This window comes from Poecilia mexicana, unplaced genomic scaffold, assembly GCF_051168715.1.
Source record: "Poecilia mexicana isolate PSO_F unplaced genomic scaffold, ASM5116871v1 scaffold_6, whole genome shotgun sequence".
Taxonomy (NCBI): Eukaryota; Metazoa; Chordata; class Actinopteri; order Cyprinodontiformes; family Poeciliidae; genus Poecilia; species Poecilia mexicana.
In genome coordinates, this window is record NW_028263375.1 from 21,318,275 (window position 1) to 21,342,625 (window position 24,351).

General features: G+C 39.2%; 1 protein-coding gene across 1 annotated transcript in view; it reads left to right on the forward strand.

The window, feature by feature from the left end:
• The window catches only part of kiaa1549la (KIAA1549-like a), an 85,141-nt gene that overhangs the window by 54,701 nt on the left and 6,089 nt on the right, over positions 1-24,351 (forward strand). Inside the window, exons 12-19 of the mRNA XM_088006736.1 lie at positions 1,036-1,071; positions 6,616-6,809; positions 13,741-13,886; positions 18,530-18,654; positions 19,359-19,579; positions 20,831-20,963; positions 22,969-23,210; positions 23,475-23,640. Coding sequence (XP_087862862.1) covers positions 1,036-1,071; positions 6,616-6,809; positions 13,741-13,886; positions 18,530-18,654; positions 19,359-19,579; positions 20,831-20,963; positions 22,969-23,210; positions 23,475-23,640 — 1,263 coding nt within the window. The remainder of the gene's footprint in view (positions 1-1,035; positions 1,072-6,615; positions 6,810-13,740; positions 13,887-18,529; positions 18,655-19,358; positions 19,580-20,830; positions 20,964-22,968; positions 23,211-23,474; positions 23,641-24,351) is intronic.

A 24,351-nucleotide genomic window follows, 5' to 3' on the forward strand; every position in this document is an offset into this window, starting at 1 on the left:
AGAATCTGGGCACAAATGGTTGTCTGCAGGATCTCGTCCATCTCAGCTGCTGAAGCTTGCAGCTCGACCGGTGTGGTGATACGTATTCTGGTGGGTTCTCTCACTCGTCTCCTTCTTGTACGGGCAATCAGTTTGTGAAGACAGTCTGATCGGGGCAAATCTATACGTGTCATATATCCTCCATTTCTAGATGATGTTTTTACCTGGACTCCTGAGAATGTTCTCTCAGTGCTTTAGAGATTTTTTTTGTTTCCATCCACTGACTTGTACTTTTCAGTAACCTTTTCTCTGATTGGCTTAGAATGGTAGTCAGGAACAGTGATTAACCTTCCAGGTGTCTATAAACTATGATCACTTAAGACACACTGACTACACTCAGATAAGCTCCATTTCACTCATTGTTAGACTACATTCATCAAATGGATGAACGTCTGTTGAATTAGGTCAGGGGAATATTTATACTATCACTTATTTCATGTTACATGTTTTTTTTTGTTCTGTTTTTTTTTTTTAGAAATTTACATATATTAACTTTCACATTAGAAAGTTTTTTTTGTGAAGTTTTTGCATAAAAAAACATTTTTTTCTTCTGATTGATTTACAAAAGCAACAAAAAACAGTGAAACATCCAAGGGAGTGAATACTTTTCATAAATAAGCACTGTAAATAGGAATTTGACATCTGCATTCATTCTGATAAATGAAAACTTTCATAGATGAAAACAATTTAAAATAAAATGAAAATTTGAAAGATACGAAACGAGAAGATTACTACTGTGGCCACTAGATATCTTGCTTTCTCAATAATCTGTGTAAGCAATAAATAACATATTGACTTTTATTTTGTTTTTTAAATCTAATAGTTAAAATTATTCATTTTATTTTCTTATGCTATTTTTCTCTTTCTTTGCACATATGGGTTTTCTTTTCTTTAAATCACTTCACCTCATGAATGACTGCTGCCACCCACATAAAGTTGCATTGTTTTGCACAAAGCCCTTCCTGACCTTGTTCCTTTGACTCTCTCCTTGTTTAGACGTCATATCGAAGGGAAGGCAGTTACCACCACCAGGTATTCAATGAAACAACCGCCCCTGTGGATTGTTTGACTGATTAAGTGACTGAATGAATCAATGAATGAATGAATTGGCTGGCTTCTCCTCTCTGTGCTGCCAGTTGATGTTGCTGGGCAAAACCTGCATGTAGCTGCTGTGATGTAACGCATTTCTGTTCTCATTGCTGCAAGATCAATAGGAGGAGGGAGGAATGTTTTTTTTTTTTTTTTTTTTAATCAACATTTCCCTTTAAGATTTCTTACTGTTTTGGCATCCACCCAACGTGACTGAATTACTAACACAGGAAGAAAGCCATAAAAGAAATGCGCTCAACATACAACAGTATGTGCTTTTGATTACTTTTGTACAAAAAAACTTAAGCTTGTGTCGTTGATCAGGACCTCTGCTTCTCTTTCAAACCAGTCGAGTTATCTTGTCAAACAGAGCTGCTCCAATCCCTCAGCAGCTCAGCAGGGATGGCTGACATCCAATCAAACCTTTTGATATGAGCCTTTCTGCTAAATAATCTTAGCATGAACTCAAACAGAATGGCTAAGACCAGCAGTTTAAAAAAAAAAGAAGAAAACCCTTTAAATGGCATCCATAGTTCTCTATGGATGCCATTTAAAGGGTTTTCTTCTTTTATCTTTTATCCACGTATTAGCGTGGATTTTGTTGCTCCACTGGAGGATGTCAGCTTCTGTATTTGCGTCCTATTTTGGTCCAGACCTCCTCCTCCCCCAGCCCCCTGAGAGGCAAAGTGAGCCGGGGAAAGGATGGATGTGAGGATGGGTAGGCGGGACATGTTGGTGGGTAATGGGGCTGTTGTAACTCCGCAGCACAGCGGGGTGTAAACATCCCAGAAAATAGAAGTACATTTTGTGTATTGTGTGCTTCTGTGTGTGTGTGTTTTTCCTTTCCTTAAAGTGATGTATTAATATGCTATTGCTCCCAGGTTTATTTGCTCAAGTAACCGATATTATTGTAAACATTTGATGTTACTTATTCTGGATTTCACAACTGACTGCATCAAATATTAATAAACAAGGGGCTGTAAAAGTGGTGCCAGAAGGCTGCAGTCGCATTTTTACCCACTCTAGTTTTATTTCCCTTCTTCTGGAAGTCGCATCTAAAAGCAAATGAGCTACAGGACTTTGTTTGCTTGTGGCAATATGGCCGAGGCTAAAAGCAGATTAAAATGTAGGGTTTGTATACGATTACATGCATAAGTTACACAATCATCGTGGCAATGAAAATGTTATTTGTCTTTTAATTATTCATTAGGAATTTTTCAAAGAGAAAAAATGGTGGCACAAATATAACAGAAGTTTTTTCTTTTAAACAAACAAAAAAAACTGGCTGTACATGTTCACTAATATTTGGTTAAATCTCCATGTAAGAGAGTTGCTCCTCATCCATGTGCAGCTTATATCCGTCTATAAGCTTTTGATCCTTTTGATTCCAAAATGATTTTTGGGATCACTTTGTGGTCGATCACATAACTATTGTTCATACTTGCACTGCAAAGTGGAAGCAAAGTGACACTAAATATTAGCTGTTCCACTGGACTTCATTTAGGATTTTCAGGATGAAGGAGACATATGGAAATACATGAAAAACAACAAAAGTTTATTTTAAAAATACTTTGAAAAGCATGCACCATTTTCCCTCCACTACTCTCTTATTTGTGTATGAAACATGGACAATTTAGAAGCTAAAAATTACCTTGTCAAGGCACTGCATTTTCCTTTATACTTACATCTTTTCATTCATATTTTTCTGATGTTTCTATGAAAATCTATAAAGCAAATTTAGCTCACTATTAAGTATTAATTTAGCTTTTTGCTACGCACAGATTGGACGATATATAAGACTTAGATGCAGGTCATTACAAAGTAGATTAATCCTAATCTTTTTATTTTAATTGATGGATTTGCTCTTATGTTTTGGAATTAGGCTTTTAAAAATACTGATGGTGAAATGATTAAAAAACAACAACAACAAAAACTGAAGAGTTGCCACAAATAGAAATAAACACTCTTTTCTCAACCTTCATTCTTTGCAGTTGAATTTCCACCTGATCTCATCTGGCAGCGTCGATTCATTTACGATCTTGATTGGTCCAGATACAAATTGTGCGCTAATCATTTTTTAATTTGCCCCAGGAGAATATTAACAGGAGTCGATATTAAGGAGTGAAGTGATTTTTCAAAGCTGCCTGAGCACCGACTAAATATGAGCCCAGTAATAGACTCCCACTCGTTTGATCTGCTGTGAGGTGTATTATGTGTGTGCAATGTGCTCCCATCTGCCTTACGATCAGTCACCGTGCTTGACAAGCTGAAGCTGCTGATCAATACTGTGGTTTATATGATGTTTGCATGTTTAGTTGGGCATTAACAAGTCTCTCTGCAACGCCTGAGTCACTTCATCACTTGGCCCTGCAGCTGGAAGATTGTTCAAAATGGCTTTTCCTTCCTAAGCGCTGCCTTGCGTGAGTGTGAAAGCCTCCGATAGTCGGCTTGTGTTCAAAGTACAATGGAGGTGGAATCAGCGAAAAGTACAAGAAATCCATTTTTCATCTGTAAGGCTTTCAATGCAAGTACAAAGCAGCAGCTGCTGTTTAAAGGACCTCGGGTGTTTTGCATTTTGCTGCATCATTCTTCGGCGGGCCCCTGGGGGGGTTTTATCTAACCACAGCGGGTCGGTGCAGATGTGTCCTCTCTTTTTCTCTTTTTAAATCTACCTGATCTCTTTTTATAGGAGACTCTGGTTCAGTCTTGCTCCTTGCCCCGCAAGACTTGAATTTAAATCAATCTGGCCCTCGTGAGGAAGACAGCACATCTTGTCCATCTGCTCTACATCATCAAGTTGCCGACTGCTGATGCTATAAACTAAAATCAGATGAGCAGAAGCGTCTGTTTGGCTCTAACAGGACAGATAATTTGCTGGCGGAGTGGTGTTGTGCTCACTGTCACTTCACACATCTTTAAGTAAATGGAAAATGTTGAGGTTCCTGTGTGTTCTTCTTTCTCTCTCATCTTCTGCTGGTACTCCAGATGGATGCGGGGAAAAAAAAAATGGCCTTCGTATTTGACAGACTGAGCAGAGGCTCGCACAGTGCCGCAATGTCTGTTTGCAGCCAAAGTCTTTATTAAACAGGCCTGCTCTGAGGAGATGAAAGACCGACATTCAGGGAGCGAAGGAAGAGAGAGAGAGCAATGGAAGGAGAAGCGGGACGGGGGATAAATGAAAATTAAAGCAAAAGAAGAAGAGACAATTAGGACAGAATGGTATGACTGTTCGAAAAGACCTTAGAGATGATGATAAATTGCGAGCTATAAAGGTAAAATACCATCCCTGAAATGCCAGCTACACTTTTCAAGGTTACATCCTTTGGTCCTGTCATTTCTGAGAACCTTTACAGTCTCCATGGACAGCTGCTATTACTCGTCAGTGACTGACTGAATCACAAATCTTTAGTCCTTTCTTCCCCTGAGGCAGAAGCTCCTTCAGCATCTCACTCTAACCTCTTTGACCATGTCCACAGCCTGCAGCCTAACCCCCCCCCCCGACCTCACCTGTGACATGAATATGAAATGAATCCAGTTCTTCAAACAATCTTTTATTATACGCTTCAAAGCCATCATTGCAAGACATGCATTGTGGGTCGTTTTGACCCTTGCCTCTGATATTTTGGGGTTGAGCGCCGCTGTTGCTGTCATTTGTACCTTTACACAATTTCTCAATCTTCTAATACAGGCTTTGTAAGTGCAATCCTTGAGTGCCACTGTCCTGCAACTTTGGGATGCCTCCCTGTTCCAACGCATCTGCAACAAATCAAACAGCTGATTTTACCTACTTGGCTTGTCAACAAGACCTGGTCATTAACCATTCCTGACCAATCTGTGAGGAGGAAGAATTGGCTTGGTGACACGTCATCTACTTTCCCTTTCCCTGTCTCTGGTCTGAGCTTTACATCTACCAAATGCCCGTCTGGCGTCTCTTAGTACAGCTGCATAGAGCATGTTATTGAGTTGGCTTTCTATCACTTACATTCTCACTGGGCTTTTTATTAATGCTCTCATTTTCCCGTTAATGTTGAACTTTGTTATTATGGTTTTGTGGACTGCTGCTCTCTTCTTGCTTCTTAAGAATTTTTTTTTAATACATAAAAAAAAAAACGTTGCCCAGCATAAATGAAGCAAAACAAAACAAAATCAATAAAAACTGATTTTAGCCCATTTAAAGTCATGTAGACTAACAGGATGTTAAAGTTAATCTTATAGACTAACAGGATATTAAAGTTAATCTTATAACCAAATAGTGGTATCTGCTTAACTCCATACATGCATGAGTCCATCTCCTCTTAAACTGATGAAGATCTGGAAGTTGTGTTTCATTTTTATCAACCTAAATGCATGAGTCCTATCCACAACTGCAGCGTTGTGTTTGAAGCAAGCTGAAGGCATAGCGGTGTGTGTGTGTGTGTGTGTGTGTGTGTGTGTGTGTGTGTGTGTGTGTGTGTGTGTGTGTGTGTGTGTGTGTGTGTGTGTGTGTGCGTGTGTGTGTGTGTGTGACCAATGAATTATTAGCAGCGCCCCCATCCAGACGCCCATGCTTCCTAACCTTACATGCTCTCAGAATTTAGCATGCATCATCACATGCATTAAGCCTCCTCTTGTTGGAGCTGCTCAAAATAGAAGAGGAGAAACTGCCCCCCCCCCATCAATTCCCCAGAAAACAAATTGGGTTTTATCTTTGTTGCTGTCAAACCCAAAACCAGTCTTTCACTTTTTCCATTTCCTCTGTTCCTGAAAACGAAAGCCATTTATCCAAATGTATTCCAACTATGCATAGTTATCACAAACATATTCTGCTGTCTCTTTAATGTTCTATCTCCTCCTAACAAACCCTTGACTTCAAAGGTGCTGCTTTGCCAAATTATTTATTTCTTAAATTTTTTGTTATGTAAGCTCTGCTGTTTGGAGACTGATAAAAATAGCTTAAGGAGGAATGCCCATCAAATTACTTTCATATAAATTGTGAGCAGAGTATTATATTTTATTTTGTTTTCCATTTAGAAGACAGTATTAGTTGTCCTGTAATTCATGTCTTTAACTGAACTGGCAATCTTAATGGTGTGTGATTTTTGTCTTAGAGGTTTTGTGTTTGAATTCAGCTTGTTTACTGAGTAATTTGAGCCGGCAGCGCAGCGCTGTTGTGTTTGAACCAGTTTTGGCTTCACTTTGCTCTTCTGTTGTGTCAACAATGTGTCATGGTGGAATGTGTGCAGATTCGGTTATCGTTTGTTGATCCTTTATGTTTAGCTCGATAATTACATTGACTCGGTGTAATTTGTTTTGCCATCTGGTAAGTATGATACACCTATGTGCTATCAAGTCTGACTGTTGGACTCGATGTAGTTTTTGCATGTACTTTTCTGTTTTGTAGCTGGTGGTTTCAATGTCTGAGCTTATGCAATACATAATGCAAAGACAATTCTGAGTGAAAGTGGATCTGTGACTCCCTCTGCGTTGTTTTCTTCTTTTTTTTGCCAGCCTGTACAGGGCTTTGACTACGCCAAGAAGCACCTGGGTCGAACTGGTGATGAGGCCGTCTCTGTTACCAAAGAGACGCTGGTGTTGGGCCTTGCTGTTCGAGACGCTCCGCTGTCGATGTCACTGGATAAGAAGGTTCATCAGGATGGGACTGCAAATAAAAGGCCTCCATCAGCTGATTTACACAAAGGAGGGTAAGATATTGACTTGCATGCTTACTCAAAATGTTGCTCTTTGTTTGTTGAAATATATAGGTAAAACAAAAAACATGCATGTTTACATTTTTGTAATTTGATGCCTTGGTACTCTGCCTTCAGCACTTCATCACAACAATGTCCATTCACTATCCTGATTACAACTGTTGTTAGGAGTGTCAGACTGAGAAGTAGCTCCTATGATGAGCTCACCAGATGAGCATTTCCAGCAGGTGTTTGCTAATTGCTGCTGCCGCTAGTCTGGTGGAGCTAAATGGGAGAGGGGCGTGGAACGGTGTGCTCTGTAGGGCGGAAACTCGCTTGGAAACTTATACACCTTTATGAAAAGGGCATATAATCGGCACTTTGTATGAGCGAGTATTGATGCACATCCGAATGGTTGCCACGGGAGATTCAACGATTTCTCAAAAATGCATGAAAGGATAAAAGCAACACTCCAGGTATGTTTTTGATTTAAGGAATAACGTATAACATGATAAATCTCATAAAAGTTGATTTTACATTATAGATAATAAATTTGTCTCTTACTCTGTAGATTCAGTTTGCTTTCCTGGCAATGACACAGTTATTTATCAAAATGAGAAATAAATTAGAAAGAGACAGTCGTGTGTTATTTGAATGATTTAAAAAAATAAATCTGAGAGTTTGTCACATTTGAAACAAACCACGTTTGACACGGTTACGGTGTCGGTGACAGAGCAAGGCGGACATTTTCCACATCACACTTCTGACTTAATTGTTCCTCATTCACAACAATGCAGACGCTTCTTGTTGGTAATCGCGTTCACGATTCTCACCTTCGCGAAAACCTGTGTTTAAACTCAGTTACATTGCTGAGATAATGAGGTAATCGGAGAGACCGTCTCCTGCTGGAAGCCAGGAGAAAAGGGAACCTCTCATTGCTGGAGCAGATGTCTGAGCTTTACATCACTGAAGTCCAGACATCAGGGTTTGTTTGAGTATCACAGTGTTAAGCTAGAGAAAAGCCAGGAGTAAGCAGCTCAGACTCTGACAGACTGAAGGGATGTAAAGATAACTCCCGTGTTAATGAGGGACTGTTTGTAGATGGAAAGACAGAGAGAAGATATTTCTGCTTACACACAGAAGTTGGTAACAAAATGTTAGACTGGCACGCTGGAACTGCGATCTGTCTTGGCTGATTCAGTTCATACCTGGCATTAAAATCTCTCCTTCATCTCAATTACCAGCTTTAGGTGCAAATAAATGCCTATCATTATCACACAGTGCGGCTGTCAGCTGTTGTTGTATAGAGTCAGTCACTTGAGCTACAGCAGTGTGACTCCAGAGCCCAGCGTCGGCACAAACATGGAAAAGATCTGAACCTATAAAAGCTCAGAAGCATTAGAAACAACGATACCCGTCAGCTGCTTTTCTCACCTTTACTTGTTCACGGAGAACTCTGCAATCGACACCGAGGTTCTAATACTTGACAGTGATGGAAACTAAAGACGCTATTTGAGCAAATATATCGTGCAACAGAAGACTTATGAAAATAAATATGTTCATTTGGGTGAGGCTATGCACAAGCATGACGAACTGCAGTTACACAAGAGAGATAAAACTGCAATCCTCCCTGGGTATGCCTTTTATTCAAAGGTGTGGACAATTAAGCCAATTAAACCCAAATGACATCCCATGAGAGAGTCCATTGAAAAACAATGAGACACAGTCACACTTGAGCTTTGCAACAGAAGCAGGTCTTTGTCTCAAATCAGCTCCCTCAGAATGTGATGATTAACTCTGGGAGATGTCCGTAGGGAGACACATGAATTATGTTTGTTTATTTTAATGCTCCAGCAGCTGTGGGATTTATTTTTGTCAGTCTTCACCAGTTCAACTTTAAAACATAACATTTTCTCATTTGTTTTCATCTTTTCTATTTCAAAATAACATCTGGAACCAAAAATCACCCATTTAACTCAATAATCTTTTGCTAGTGGTTTTAAAGAAAGAGATTTCTTTTCATTGTCAGTTATATTGAATCGTATCAAGCATCAAAATTGCAAGAATTAAATATCTGTAACAATTTAGATGTGTTGGTATTTTATTGACAAATTTGATGTGTTTATAAATGGAAATGTAATTTGTGGCGTTTAAAAAAATATGTAATGATTTAAGTTGTATTTATTTAATATTTTTTGTACCACAGCCTGTCATGAAATCATTTAAATATTCAACGCGGCTTGTCAAACATCTGAATTATTAACCTGCACAGCAACATCCTGGGCTTTTCACTTCGTCTAGGTGGAAAATAAACCCCAACAAAAATAGACTTCTCTTGTTCTGCGTCCTCCTTGTTTCTCAGCATGAACACCAAATCCATCCAAGCACAGTGGTGAGCAGTTTGTTGTAAACTAGTACATGCTACACCCACATGCATCCACCCACATTAGTGATGACATATTTCCCTCATAAATGAGATGCATCAAGTCTCGGCTCACATAATTTAGCATAAATTAAAACAGAGTTGAAGACACGACCTCATTTACTCACCGCTCATCCAAAATGAATGGGGGCGGGATTAGTTGTGCTTTGCTGCTCAAGGATAATAAATACATGTATATTTATAACCCCAGCTGTATTCGAGCCGAAGGGGACCTTCCTGTATAACAATGTTGAAATGCTACAGTGCCACAGGCGGCGGCGAAGTGTGATAATCAGCTTTACCGACCGGTAACGCATGCCTTATAGGGAACTGGGGTTTTTAAAAAAGGTAAAATTGTTGTTTCACTACCAGACTAAACATTCATCACATACACACTGCTGTAATGGTGTAGAGTGAGAAGAAGTGAAACATCAAAAGATGCATTTATGGTGAGATTTTACTATCTCCTCAGGCTGAAGGTAACGGTGTGTTTGATGGAAAGAAAAAAAGAGGACAACGAGAATCACTCAAGTTGCTAAGGATATCTAACTTGATAGCATATAAAACACACTTAACTCTCTACATACCTACTTATTTAATAGTAAAGTCACTGGAACTGTAGGATGCACATCGAAATAAATGTCTGTGTTGTAATAAGTCTACATGCATAAATCAGGGGCATGAATGTTATCTTTAGTTTGGCATCTTTATTAAATGATGCTCTTAAATCAGTCTTCATTTAATGTATAACACAATTACAACATGCACCTTTAATAGATTTTAGAAACAAAAATAAGATGACCATAAATTATATTTTTTTTTATGTTATTTTAAATCAATCACACACCTACACTCATATTTTGACGCATATACCTTGCCAAGTTGCAAAGAAAACACACATTGTATCGCCTTCAACAAGCTTCTGGCATTATTGAGACTGACCTCTGTTTTTGGCAAGACTGTTCAAGTTCACTTAAACACATTGGTTTTCTGGCCCTGGATAAGCTTTGCAGCATAGTCATTAGATTTTTAACAAAGTTGAGGTGAAGGCCATTCCTGTAGAAGCTTAATGGTGGCATTGATTATTCACTCCAAAACTAGTTTTGATGTGTATTTGTTGTTGTCTTGTTGGAACGCCCAGCTGCAGGAAATGTTTATCACCTGACCCAAGCTGTCACCTCCAAAGAAAGGAAATTGTTGAGGAGGAGCTTAGGAACAATCCAGGAACTATCACACAAAAACCCAAACATAAAGTGAAATATGCTGGAACATATGGCGATTCTGTGCCACAATTGTCTAAGAGTGACCCCAGATTTACACTGCATGAGGCTCCGCTTTGAGGCGAACTTCACCGGCGGAGCCGAGACATTCCGTGATATACGCTACGTTTAACTTCGCTCATTTGAGAAGCCCAGAGGTGTTCTAAGAAGTGGGAGAAAATGCGTGCGTGGAAAACGCAAGATCACGCAATAAAGTCTGAGAAAAAAGATGGCGTGTCTCATCTTTAAAATACCATAGCTCTCATCTATCAAAATTAATCTTTGTCTCTTTGTCTACCTTGACCGATGCTCCTGTTTTGAGTTGAGTGACAGGAAATGACTTGATAGGTTTCAAAATAAAATCATGTCTGTATTTTGTGTGTATTTATAGCCATAAATTATATATGTTCACAGCATAAATGCATGAATACATCCACATTTTTGTTAATATAGTTAGGATTTCAAAAAATATAGCCTGTCTTGGTATGTGTTTGGCTCATTCGTATTCCTGTTGCATCAGTATCTGGCAAACATAGGATTGGTTCAAATTTTGATGCAGAGGTGTGAAGCCCTGCTCATGCAGTGTAAACGCTCTCATTGACTATAACAAGTGCAGAATATACTGGGAGTCCTTTCGGTGGCAGAATGAGATGCAAGCATTGTAAATTGGGGGTGAGGTTTGGAGATGTTTTACCCCTTTAACCTTTATCCTCACTGGGTTTAGTGTTTAGGTAATGTCTAGTCCTCAACCAGCCTGGTTCACCACAGTATTAGTGGTTTAGGAATTAGTTATTGCTCTGATTAGTGGTTTCCTCATAAATGAAGATGAACACACATCTTCTTTGGTTAAATGCTGTTTTCTCATCTTTCCAATTTTGAAAAGTGGCTAAGAGAATATACTATTTTGACATCCCTAGCTGATCGGAAAACCAGAGTATGTATGTAAGTCAAAATAAACTCGGAAAATATTTCAAACATTCTTTTAGTATTTAGTACTAGCTTACATATATAAAAAAGATTTATTCAAGCAAGTGGTTTAAAGCAGCTGTTCCCAATGCAGTGAATTCTGTTGTATTGACAGAAATGAATGGCTAGAAGAATGCTTCTTGTTTTGAACTTAAAGCAACAGCAGCTGTAGTTTTACCTGCTAATTGTTTGAGGAGAGAAACAGGCACAGACTGAATGTTAAGCACAGTGCAGCAGAGGACAGGTTCAATGGGAGTGCATTTATTCTGCTCAGTTCCTCCTCCAGGGAGCATCGGTGTGTGAGGCACACAGGAAAGACAGAAGACAGATATTGGGATGAACATCACTTTCCAGCAGTGTGATTACCGATTCTTCTGCTCCCCTCTCTGGCCTTCACAAACAGATTCACATGGCTCTCACGTTGTATGTTGCCTTCCATCCCTCCGGCTCTTTTCTGGATACCACATGACTTTTATTGTAGTGCAGCCAATCGCTGGCTACTGCTATGGCTGCACTGTGTGTGTGTGTGTGTGCGCGCATGCGTAATAGCTGTGTGAACTTGTATACATGTAAGCTACACATTTGCCTCGCCTGTGGTTCTGCCATTTTTGGTCTCGCTGATACGTGGGTCTCACACCACCTGTAGACAAGCCTGTCATGTAGTGAGGTTCCTGTAGCTTACATAACCCTGGGTGTGCATGTGTGTGTCCACTGTGTGTGTGAGTTTGCGTGTGCGTTTGAAGCAAACAGAAAAAAAAATGTGAAAACAAATCTTCATGTTTACTGGTTACATTTTTTTTAGCTGTGCCTCACCTAGAACCTGTTTGGACCTCCTTTTGCTTTAAGAACCGCTTTAATCATTTGTGGCTTTGATTCAGTAAGCCGTATGTCTATGACGAAAATTTGTCTTCAACCCGCAATTTTTACCCATACATGTTCAACTAGGTGTTGTAATTGAGATTAATCATCACAACGTCCTGATTTAAATACTTTGAAAGCATAGGACCTCACAAAAGCATTTATACCCCTCAAATGTTTCTACATTTTGTAATGTTACAATGAAAATTTTGGGTCTGCATTTTACTGGGCCAGTGTCACACATAAACATGCCTTCGAGTCCCTCGGTGTATGCTAAAGGTTCCTCTCCAGATAAAAGGTTCTGCCCTTGTTTTACTCCAAGATTAGCCTGAAATTGGCTCAATCCATTTTCCTAACAAGTCAGACCAACTTCCCTACCCTGTAATAAAAACATACACACACAGAAATCTCCACAGGATGATTCTGCCATCAGCATGTTTCTCCATGGGGATGTTGTGTGCACAGTGTTACTTTTCCACCACACAGATTTTTCCATGTTGTACATAATTTAAACCATTCAAAGCACTCCCTTATAAAGTCCAGGTTTGTGGAACAAACAACTGATAGTTATCGTTTTAACACATTGTCCAAAATGAGCTATGGGTCTGAGATTGTTCTCTGAAAAAGCTCAAAGGTTTTAGATAAGTAATGTTGGGTGATTATTTTCTGACCTAACAATGCCTTAAACTTTATCCCTGGCCCGTCTGCTGTGTTACACTGGTCATCACGATGCTTTCAAATATTCTGTAACAAACTCTTTAGGCCTTCAAAGAACGTCTGTAATTTAGTAAGACACAGGCAGACTCAGTTTATTCAGTCAACTATGTGTTAAGAAATTAATTGACTTTATTTAGAGGCGTCAGAGTAAAATGAGACTAAATGCAAATGCACACCATAGTATTAAGAACTGTATTTGTAAAAATCTGTCAAAACCATTACTGTTTCGCCCATACAGTATTCAACAATTCCTTTTGTTAGTAAGAAAAACTAAATAAAACACCAAAAACCTGCATGTTTTAGTGATTCAAAATGTTCTCGAGGTTTAAATGAGGTCATCCCTCTCTCCAACTATTCTTTACTTGTCTCTCAAAATTTCAAATTCTTCTTCGAAAGAATACACTGGTTAAAATTTTCGGAAGGTTTTCAGATTTAAATAACTTACCAGAAATTGAAGTTTTATCTCTTTCTCGCTTGCATCCTTGTAGCTGCTTTGTAGACTTTTTGAACATGTTTCTTTCTAAAGCCCTTTTGAATTATTCTTGTTGCTAATTACCCACTAACATTGTTTTCTCACTTGTAATTAAAGTTGATAGTCTGCTGCCAGTAATAACTGTGAAATGATGCCCATTTTGTGTACACACTCGCAAGCCTCACTCTTCCCCTCCCCCCCTTCCTCTTCTACTATCTCTCCCTTGTCTCTCTGTTGCCATGGCCACTACAGACGGTTGCCAAGTGAGGAGGATGGTTCGGTGTCGAGTAACAGCTCAGGGAAGCTGAACACCAGCAAAAGCTCCTCGGCCCGGAGGACCGCAACAGGCAGCAGCATCAAGAACGGCAAGGAGGAGCTGCACAAGAGGAGCAACAATGGTGAGGAGGAGGACACAGTAGTGAAGGAAAGGGAGATGGATAAATATACGTTTAATTTAAATCCATCGTAATGAAAGTTTGGATGTTTTGATTGGCACAAAAATCACCCACTGCATTTTTATTCAATGATTATTTAACCTAAAGGATAATTATTGCGAATTGCAAAATTCACAACAATTGTGATGAAGCTAAAATGAAAACTCATGAGTCAAGTGGCTTCATAAAGTCACTGACGACTCACAGGTTCATGTTAAAGGCGTCATGTTGGCTTAAGCCTAAATGCTCATCCTGTCACATCCGGCAGTACTTATGTCGATTTATTCTGCAAGAGCAAGTTTCCGATTTCAGTATTTCTGCTTCACCTCATTCCTGTGCAGAGACAAACATAGTTACCAGCTGAATATATGATTTCAGGTTCTATTTCAATTAGGCCACATGAGAAAAATCAGGAAGGTGGGTGGGAAAATATGTGACAGTGTGCTGTCGCTTCAAAACTTATTCACAATTATCAAAGCTTTACGGTTTTTGTGTGAGTCATAGTTAAACCTGAGAGATTCTTATCCTGAGGTGAAACTCATACTGAAGAACTGCTAAAGAGACCATCAAAAATAAATTAGCACTGCAGGATTTTTATTTAGTTTCAGACTGTTGCTGTTATGCAATTAAATCTCTCCAGTCAGCGCTTAGGGAACCATACATGCCTTCCTGATCTCATTAAACATAAACAGAAATAGAGAAGATCTAACACAGAAGCTTAAATACCAGAATTTGATGGAATTACTGTCAAAATGTTGCGGTTTTCCATCATAAATGTGTCCCCTTTTCAGAAAGAAGCCTCTGCAATCTTAAAAAAATAGCCTATTTTTTTAGAGCCCAGCTGGGATGTGCATTGGACCGTTGCTCAAGTCTTCTGTGAGAATGGTGCAGGTCTTCAATTTGTAGATAGACTTTGAAGTGACCATGCTCGTACATGTGAAAATGTTGTTCTCATTTACATAAATGAATCTAAATGACCTGAAACTCCTCTAGAAACGTTGGCGGTGTTGGACTGAAGCTAACACCAAATTACAAAGAAAAGAAAACATGATAACATGGAAAAGCCAACACATTATTCCAAGATCATAGCTGTTCTCTAAGACTTATTTCCGTGGTTACTTTGGTCACCTCTTTCCAGTTGTATGTACCTGCAGATGTATCAACTTCACTAGGATGCCCTTGTTTCCTCTGTGATTTCACGGCTCGTTGTGTGTATGCATGTCAGACTAAATACAGCACCTTTTCATAAAATGCAAGATCCATTGAACCTCAACACCATTGCCAACTAGCGACAGAAGTTACAGGTGAAAAGCAAATCAGATTTTCATTTTCCCCCTCAGCTTTAGCTGGTGACACATGCTCAACTAGGTGTTGTATTCATTGACCGTAACATCTGTGCGTCGTGAAAACAACAGCATGTCTGCCAGGCAGTTTGATGTGTGACGACAGCAAAGAAATGGTGTAAATAATAGAATTACTGACGGCTAACCTCCTGCACTGCAATTTCTGGTATTGTAATGCATGCTGTCTCACCACAATATTGTGGAGGTTACAACAGGACATGAGTGAAAACAATTAAAGAACATGTTATCATCAGAATGAGAGCATCAAACATAAACCACTAGGGTTCCTAGAATGCCATCATAGAATTCTTTAGCTCGACCATCGGTCTCCAACTCTCGTCCTCGAGAGCCGTTGTCCTGCAAGACAATTTTAGATGTGTCCTTGGCCCTAAACTATCTAAATCAGCTGGTTAAATTACCCCTTCAGCATGCCATCGTGCTCTGCAGAGGCTTTTAATTTGATTCAGGTGGAGCTGGAGGGCTGCAGTTGAAGACCCCTTCACTTGACAAAGGCATGCTTACACAGCAATTATATAGTGCTTCACAAGACAGACTTCATTTTGGTGATAAATATTTGATTGTGTCTAGATTGTACCAGGAGCACCTGTGATCAAAGGTGACGGATCGTTTTTGTTTTGCATTGGTTGCATAACTTTTCCTCAGCTTTCTCGTAACCCAGCGAGTCCAGGACACTGACTTTCAATCTCTTTTTGGACAAGCATACGCGTTTTCACAGTAAATTGTGTGATTTGTCATTCATTTTAGCTTAATTAATGAATACCTCAGCAAGAATCGACATTTGTTTGTTTCAGCCTTTTGCTGGTGTTTGCAGGGTCCTCGAAAGGGACAAGACTAGGTTTTTTTTATTAGAATGAATGAGCAAGGTGAAAAAAATAAACTTTTGCTGAAAGCTTTAGGGGACTGCAAATGCAAATCTGTTTTATGCTATAAATCTGGTACACTGCATCAAATGATGACATTTATGTTTGAGCTGAACATTCTCCCTTTCTAAATAAAGTGTATTACTACTATTACTTTACTTGTACACCCTGACTTGGGACTTTCTGATTTTCGCTCTGCGTCATGTGCAGGATGTTTGAACATTGTTGCTGAATGCTAATGATACCAATATTGACACATAACAGAGCTGCTGGTATATTTGCAGGAAAGTTTAGAAAGGGAATGATTAATCTCAGTACAGCTACGTTTGTGAGTAACAACTTTACAATGTTATCCCATTGCACTTTATAAAAAACTAGTTCAAATTCATATTCTTTTAAAAGGAAATATTTAATCATACCAATCCACTACGATCCAGTTAAGAAGACTGATTCCAATTTGGCTGCGTACAGTTGAATTTGATTCTAATTGTAATGCAGTGGACTCAAACTCGTGTAATTGTGAATTGAAAAAAGTTATATATCAGTTCATGGAAAGGACATACAGAGTCTCTGACAATGTTCAGAGTCCTGATCCTTCAGCGTCTCTGAAATAGATTCTTAGCAGAGGATCAGGACACATTTCAAAGACCCTTTGACTCCCCTCACTATCCTCTGCAAGGCTGTCTTATCTACTGCATTGCATCCTGAATACACTTAGGCTGCAACACTAATGATGACAAAAGAACATAGATGGAAAGGTAGAATCCATGGCGGGTAAGTTTTGTACATTTGAGAAACTAGTCAAGAACCAAATCATTTATACTTTAAAAGTGTGTGCTTGCTTTTTAATGTGCCTGTTTTCCCTCCACTAAGCTGCTACTTTATTGGCAACATTTATATCCTTGTTTAAACTCCTTCGCAAATTCAAAGCAACACCAAATACACAGCAATCAGCATTCAAAAAAAAAAAATGTTTGAATATAAACTTTGTGCTCAACATCTGCTGTGATGGTAGCAAAGCTGTTGTCACGGCAGATGCTGGTGTCAAGTGTTTGTATTATCTTTTTGCATAGTTAAAATGTCCAATCTGGTCTATGGTGTCTGCGGTTTGTGACGCCCACCTGATGCCCGACCTTGACTGTCAGGCTTGACATGCGGCACAGCTTCAGTAGCAAATAATGCAAGCTGAGCTGCTGCCAAGATGAAGGCCGCTTGACACTGTTAGTTTTTGAGCTGAGTTATCATGATGTCAGTCTGGGAGTGAGTCAGAGTGGACTCAGAGCAACACAACTCTGCCCATCTGCTCCCTCCTTCAACAACACGCCGCGTAGCCTTAAATACGAGCTTCATATGTCGGAGGACCTCCACAGTGCGGTAATGTTGTTTCGTCAAGGCAAACATGACATTGTTTGTTGTTGTTCTCCCAGCGTTAATATTAAAACTCTGTTCTATATTTCCTCATCTAACTTTGTAGTTTCCATAGCAACAAGTGGATCTAAATAAAAGAGATTAGTAAATGCTTCTTCTTTTTTTTTTCCTAATTTGCAACATTTGACAGTTCACCCAGGGCAAAGTGAGCATGAAAACAAAGAGACAAAGCTGTTCAGAGAAATCAGCTGGCTTTTAAAAGAGCTTGCAGCAGCAAAAGCTCACAGTAATCACTTCTGTAAGATTTTATTAGTCTTGTATTTCTAGAAGAAGTTTAGTCCACTCTTCTTTGCAACGTTGCATCAGTTCATTGACGTTTAGAGGCTGTCGTGTTCCCACTTTTTTGATAAGTTCCCACCACAGGTTGAGTTGTCGCTTTTATAGGCAAATGCAAAACCTTAATTTCTTTCTTTTGTAGCCATTCTGTTGCAGCTCTGATAGCCCATTTTGGTCCCAGCTTCAGCTGTTGATCAGATGGGATCATATTTGACTGACTCAGTGACTCAGGTTCCCAAAGAGCCCAAATCATCATCCCTCTACCACCATTACTGATAGTTGCAATGATCTGTTTGTGATACAAAGACGCTGTGCATTACGGCCAGGTATCTGAACTTTGATATCAGCTATTTGATGGACATTGCTCTAAAAAAAACAAAAACAAAAAAAAACATGTGGTTCTATTAAAGTTTTGCAAAAAATGACTTTGCAATTTTTTGTTGTTAAAATGTAGCGTTTTGCCTTACTTTATGGTCATTTTATCTCCATACATGTTCTTTTCTCAAAACATTTTTGATTAATTTTTGATGTGTAATTATAAAGATATCGCAAGAAATAAAAACCGTATTGTTCAATATTCTTCTCCCCTACTAGAGACATTTTAATATAATTCCTATACCACCTGGACAACATTACGGTCTGTGTCTTATTATAATTGTTTAACGTGTCTTCTTCCCAGACCCATATGAGGACCATTCAGGCTCTCTGCGTCTCATCACCATTAAACCCATGACGGCCCAGCCCACCTTCTCCTACCCCTCCTCCTCCTCGCACAGCCAGGATTCAGTGGTCGTCAATGGGGAGGTGAGTCTGCAAAACACACACATGGAGGTCTGTCTCATAGTGTTAGTGCGGACAAGTACAATTAGTAACTGAACCACATTTGGTTGGCTAGATTCACCTTCAGGCTGTGACGCAAACAGGAAATTTAAAGATTAAGGACACTATTGGAATTTTTTTTTTTTTTTTTTTTTTTTTACATATTATATTTGAAATATCAGCTTTTGCATAACGAACGATCCTACATCAAACCCAACATAAAATTCATTCAAATTTAATGGCAACTGTGCCTAATCTGTCAATTTCTCACTTTACTCATCTATTATCCCGTCCTCCCACCTTTTGTAACATCACATCCCCTCTGGGACACATTGTGCTGTTACTGAATTTAGCTGTTGTTGGAGCAAACAGTTTCCCTCATCTAATCTCTCACCCTGTTTGTCACGTCTCACTCTTGTTCTGCCTCTGTGTCTGTGCACTTCTCAAGCTGAGACTGGCAAAAAATTATTCCTCAGCCCACATAACACAATATACCAGGACCAATAGCAGGGGATTTCTGTCCCTTCCCAATTTATAGGTGTGCTTTGAAGAAAAAATATGTTTAAGGTGTGAAAGGTTCCTTGACTAGCTGTAATGTGTAAAAAGAAAAAAAACATTTAACAGATATTTTGGATTTCTTTTTAACATGACGACTTGACACCAGTACTCAAATTTTTGTTTATTTATAGGCAAACCACGTTGGGCTGAAGCAGAAATCGGACATCGAGCACTACAGAAACAAACTGCGTCAAAAGGCTCGAAGGAAGGGGTATGGAGAGTTCTCGCTCTCTGAGAGTCTCAACCATGGTTACAGTCACCGTGACAGCAGGCACAACCGACATGACGGCGCCATCAAACCGCCCTTGACTGCTGAGGAGAAGAGGGCCTCTTTTGCAGGATGTCATAAGAGGTGAGGAGTTGGCCTTAGATAGCAACGAAACGACCAGAAAAAACGGCAACAAATGACTCTAAAATTCTGAGAAAGTTTTATTTCATTTTAACTTTAATGGCATCTTTTTTTCCCACTTGTTCCTGACTAGTTTCCCTGTTAGTTTCAAAGAAGCATGAACTAGCTCGTAGGCTAATTAGTATCAACATATTGATATAATAAATTTGTTTTAGGCTAGTTAGTTTTAAATCAACAAAAGGGTTTTCTTCATCACAGTTCTTCATAGATTCATAAAAATGATTACAACTCTACCATTTGTCTTGCATTTTCTCATAGTTTCATCACAGATGCATTGAAGTACTAAAGTAAAGGCTCAACAGTTGGCTCATATTGTTATCCTCAGTAGGTCTTGCTTGTGTGAAACTGGTGGTAATTAATACACACCCGTGCATAAGATTATTAATACTTTGTAGATGAAACTGAAAATTCACGGCAAATATAATAAAAAGCTCGCTGTAGATTTGTGACTGTTGCTTAGCAACATGTAAAAGTTCACATATAAAAAGCCTGTTTTACTTCAGCTCACCGTCATCTATGTTCCTTAATCAAATCATGAAAATTTCATTTCTGTGTGAAATGCAACTTACTGGACTGGAGATGCTGTATGTATAAATTTGCCTTTAAGATTAGGAGTACAATTTGCTTATAAAACCTGGTGCACAGTGAGAAGATTTTTGTATGATTAAACACAAGAAAGTTTGACAGGATTTAAGCCCGTCTTCAGGAAAAGTGTGACATTTTAGTCAGAATCTGTTTTAATGCAGACATCTCAATTCCAATCTTCAGATCATGATAAATCATGAAAATGCATGTATGTATTTTCTTCAAAGACTGAGAAATTAGTTTTAGTGGACAGTAAAAAAAAAAATAATAATTTTTTTCACCCACAAGTGAAAGCATTGATTTTAAATTACATTTTAGCAACAACAACTTGATGCTAAAATAGTTCAACTTTCCAAATAAAAATCTGTCATTGATGAATTTTACGGTCTACCTTACAGGCACAATTGATTTTAAACCTAATTTGGAAAAACAAAGGAATGCCTTTATTTCGAAAATGTCATAATTTTCAAACAAACACACTAGCTTTAGGAAGCTTGCCAGATTAGTAAACATGATTGGTTATGCTAATGGTTGAGTTAAATACAGAAAGGCAAGTGAAAACTAAAAGAAACAACAAAACCCCGATATCTGTCGACATCTGGTCAACAGGTACTCCCACCCACGAGAGCCCACCTACTGGAGCCGTCAGTCTCTGAGCAGCCCCAGCCCAGTGGAGACAGAGATGGACCTGCTAGTGCTGAGGGAGAGATCCAGGAGGGGGATCCGAAATAACGGCTACGACGTACGTATCTAGATCAGATCCATCCTCTGAATCAGTCCTTTGTTGCCTTTAGCACAGATTGAATGCATCGTTCTGAAATGTGCAGAGACTGTGCAGAGACATCAACTCCAGTTTTATGCAAAGTGAAACAGTTTTGCAAAGGATCTCTCGTCACTTTACCTAAAAGCATTGGCTGCCGACAAAAATGCCACAATTGTGGGTTAATAGAAAACAATTTAGTCTTATTTATTTACACAGGGTGTATGCCTCTAATGTGTATTGACCTTCAGGTATACAAATTGCTAAGGGATGTTAAACCAAATAGATATCACGGTATATTTTCAATGTTATTTGTATGATTTTCTCCCCACATACATTATTAAAAGAGATTTAAAGTTACTCTGCCTGTTCTTGTTTTTGAAGCCATTGAAATTAGTTACTGAATGACCATTCCAACTGGAAAAAAGAACAACTGAGCTGTTAAAAACAAACATTTTAGATTACTGAAAAGGTCAGAAAAAAAAAATCCTTTTACATATATTTATTGCACGGGGTGCTTCAAGCAGGACCTGTGGCTGAAAGATTTCCTGTAGTTGAAACTTGGCTGCAGCAAGATCACACTAAGCTTTAAAATCAGATTCTCTCTGAAGCTGCAGTGAGCAGCTCAGGTCCTCTGACTCAGTCAGTCAACTGATCGCTGTGGCAAAGTAAATCACTGCCACTTTGTCAATCTATTAAAAATAATCTCCCCTGAGTATTTATAACTTTAATCCTTCCCATCCCTTCTTCCCTTTCCTCTTCCTCTCTGCTCAGACCTAGAGGATTAATAAAATTACCCTCCCATGAACTTTATAAAACAGAGATAAAGACATGAAAATGAAAAAAAAGGAAGTGATTAAAAAAGAACAGATGGAGCGATTTCTTTGTTTTATTGGGGCAAAAAGTTGAAAGAAAAAAAAAAGAATGAGAGATTAGTGAAATATCCTTCTACTGTGACTCTGATGCACTGTAATGACACATGCGACTGTGCTACCCGGCTGAATGTCAATGGCTTTGAATGTGATTACAACCCATTCATGGATTCAGATTGGAGGCTCGATAGCGTTTACCCCTGCACCGGGCGCTTTGAAGCGGAACAAGGAGAAAAGTGTGTGCATCAACTGTGTGTTTGTGTCTATACACAGCTTAGAGTTGAAGTATTCTTAACTGGGTACTTTCTCATATTTGCTTTCAAGTTGCACAGTTGCTGTCATAAGCTACACTCATCCTCCCATTCACACTCTGTCTATCTCCGCTTATCCTTGCAAGGTCAAGGGAGGGCCGGTGTCCATCTCCAACATTCATTTAGAGCAATTTACTCCCTTCATAGGTAGTCAGTCTATCGCAGGGCAACACAGAGACACACAAGACAAAACGACCAGACGCATCAATCCTTCAAAAACACAATTAAGAGATATGACAAAAGATTTTTTTGGCCAAGATCTGAGCCCAGGAAATTGTTGCTGCAATGCAGCAGTGCTGACAGCTGGACTTGTTTCAAGTTGCTATCCAATTTAAGATAGTTTGAAAAGTCTTTGTCAAAAGTAGGTATGGGTGTTATGATCTTTGCTTTTATAGCTTCTATTTAACAAGAAGGCATTTTGACTGAGTTGAGATTAAAATGAATTTTCATTTTCTTAATTTAGAGTACATTTTTCTCCTTGGATCCTTAAAATAAAATTTAATGAGACATAATTACAATTAATAGGTTAGACTTGAAGGAAAAAATCAGAAATTAGTATTGGTCAGGAAAGCCACATTTGCACATTTCTGCTTTCTGTGGTCTTCAATTATTTTTGTAAAGTTCTTCCTTCCTACTCCTTTTTTTTTTGTGAGATGAGAAAGAAATCCATGGTGAAAAGCAGCTGAAAAAGTAATGACGGTTACAAGCCCGGGTGTTTGCTGTCAGTGTTGTTAAAATTAACAATCGGAAAGATAATGCTTGCACTCCCGGTCTGTTCTCTGAGTGTGCTTGCTGCGTTGCCAGGGGGAACCAGAACCGTTTGAGGAGACGAACGTGGACCGTCTGATGAGCTCTCTGGGCTACGGAGGAGGATCCACTGGAACCGGGAACAGCAGTTTGGGGGTGAAAGCTCACCGCGGATCCGACTCCTCCACACTCAGCTCACAGCCGTCCATTGACGAGGTCCGCACGCAGATGCACATGTTGCTTGGCAACGCTTTCAGCCTGGCGCCTCCGGATCATGACCCTCCCTCCCCTCCAACGAAGTAATTTTATTTTTCTCACTGATGCTTTATCTGCCAGAACATCTGCATCATTCACAGCATTGTGTGGAGAAGCGAGAGGTCCCCTGGTGCACAGTTTGAACTTTTGAAGAGCAAACAGCCCACTCTCAAGCTGTTTCTCGAAAAGTGGAATACATTTTGAGCCTGAACATGCTTGCTCAGTGTTCCCGAGCATACTGGCGAGAGACAGAAGTGTAAAACCGTATCTCTCTTCCATTTTTGATGCCGTTTATCTCTGAATTTCAGCCACCGCCACCACCACCATCATGCCCACAGTGTCTACAACCCCTCCCACAGCAGTCACTACAGTGATGGTGTGACCAGCGCTCCGGGGACGATGAACCACCCCTGTGGAGGCAGGCAGAGAAGCGCAGGTTACGAGGACATGCATCAGTGTAGCCTGCCTAAACCAGTAAGTGCTAAATTAAAAGCTGCAGCCATAAAATAATGCTGGATGCTGAGCCTACTTTAAACCACCTTTTAATGTACTGTGGATAAAATACCTTTATTCAGTCAGTTGGTGTATATGTTTTATTTAAGCAAAAGTATTTTACAACTTTAACCTTTCCACATTGTATTAAGCTGGGCAGCAAACTTGTGCATGTTTTTTTGGGGATGTCATTATATAGAGCGACACAAGTAACTCATAATTGTACAGTGAAATGAAAATGATTCAAGGTTTTAACAACTTTTACAAATAAATATCTGAGAAGTATGGCATGCACTTTGTATTCTGACCCCTCCACTCAGATTCCCATAAATAAAACCCAGAGCAGCCATTTGCCATTATAAGCCTCCTGACTTAATGTCGCTATTGAATTTCTGCAATCCAATGTATTATTTATTTTTGCTTTATTAATTGTGGCGCAACCACAATTTTTTTTCAACCACCTGACCAGCATTGTGGAGCAACAGGGATGCTTCAATACTCATCTTACCGATGAAGGAAGTCTTGTCACTTTGCCTCTTTCCTTTATTTGTTCAAAAGACTCTAAATTATAGAAAATGTATGACAGATCTTAATTATTTACATCAAAATGTTTTTGGATGGGTAGTTTTAGACGTCATCACAGCAGCTAAAGCAACTATTAAAGCAGGAGGAGCTTTAATAGTTAATGGGAAC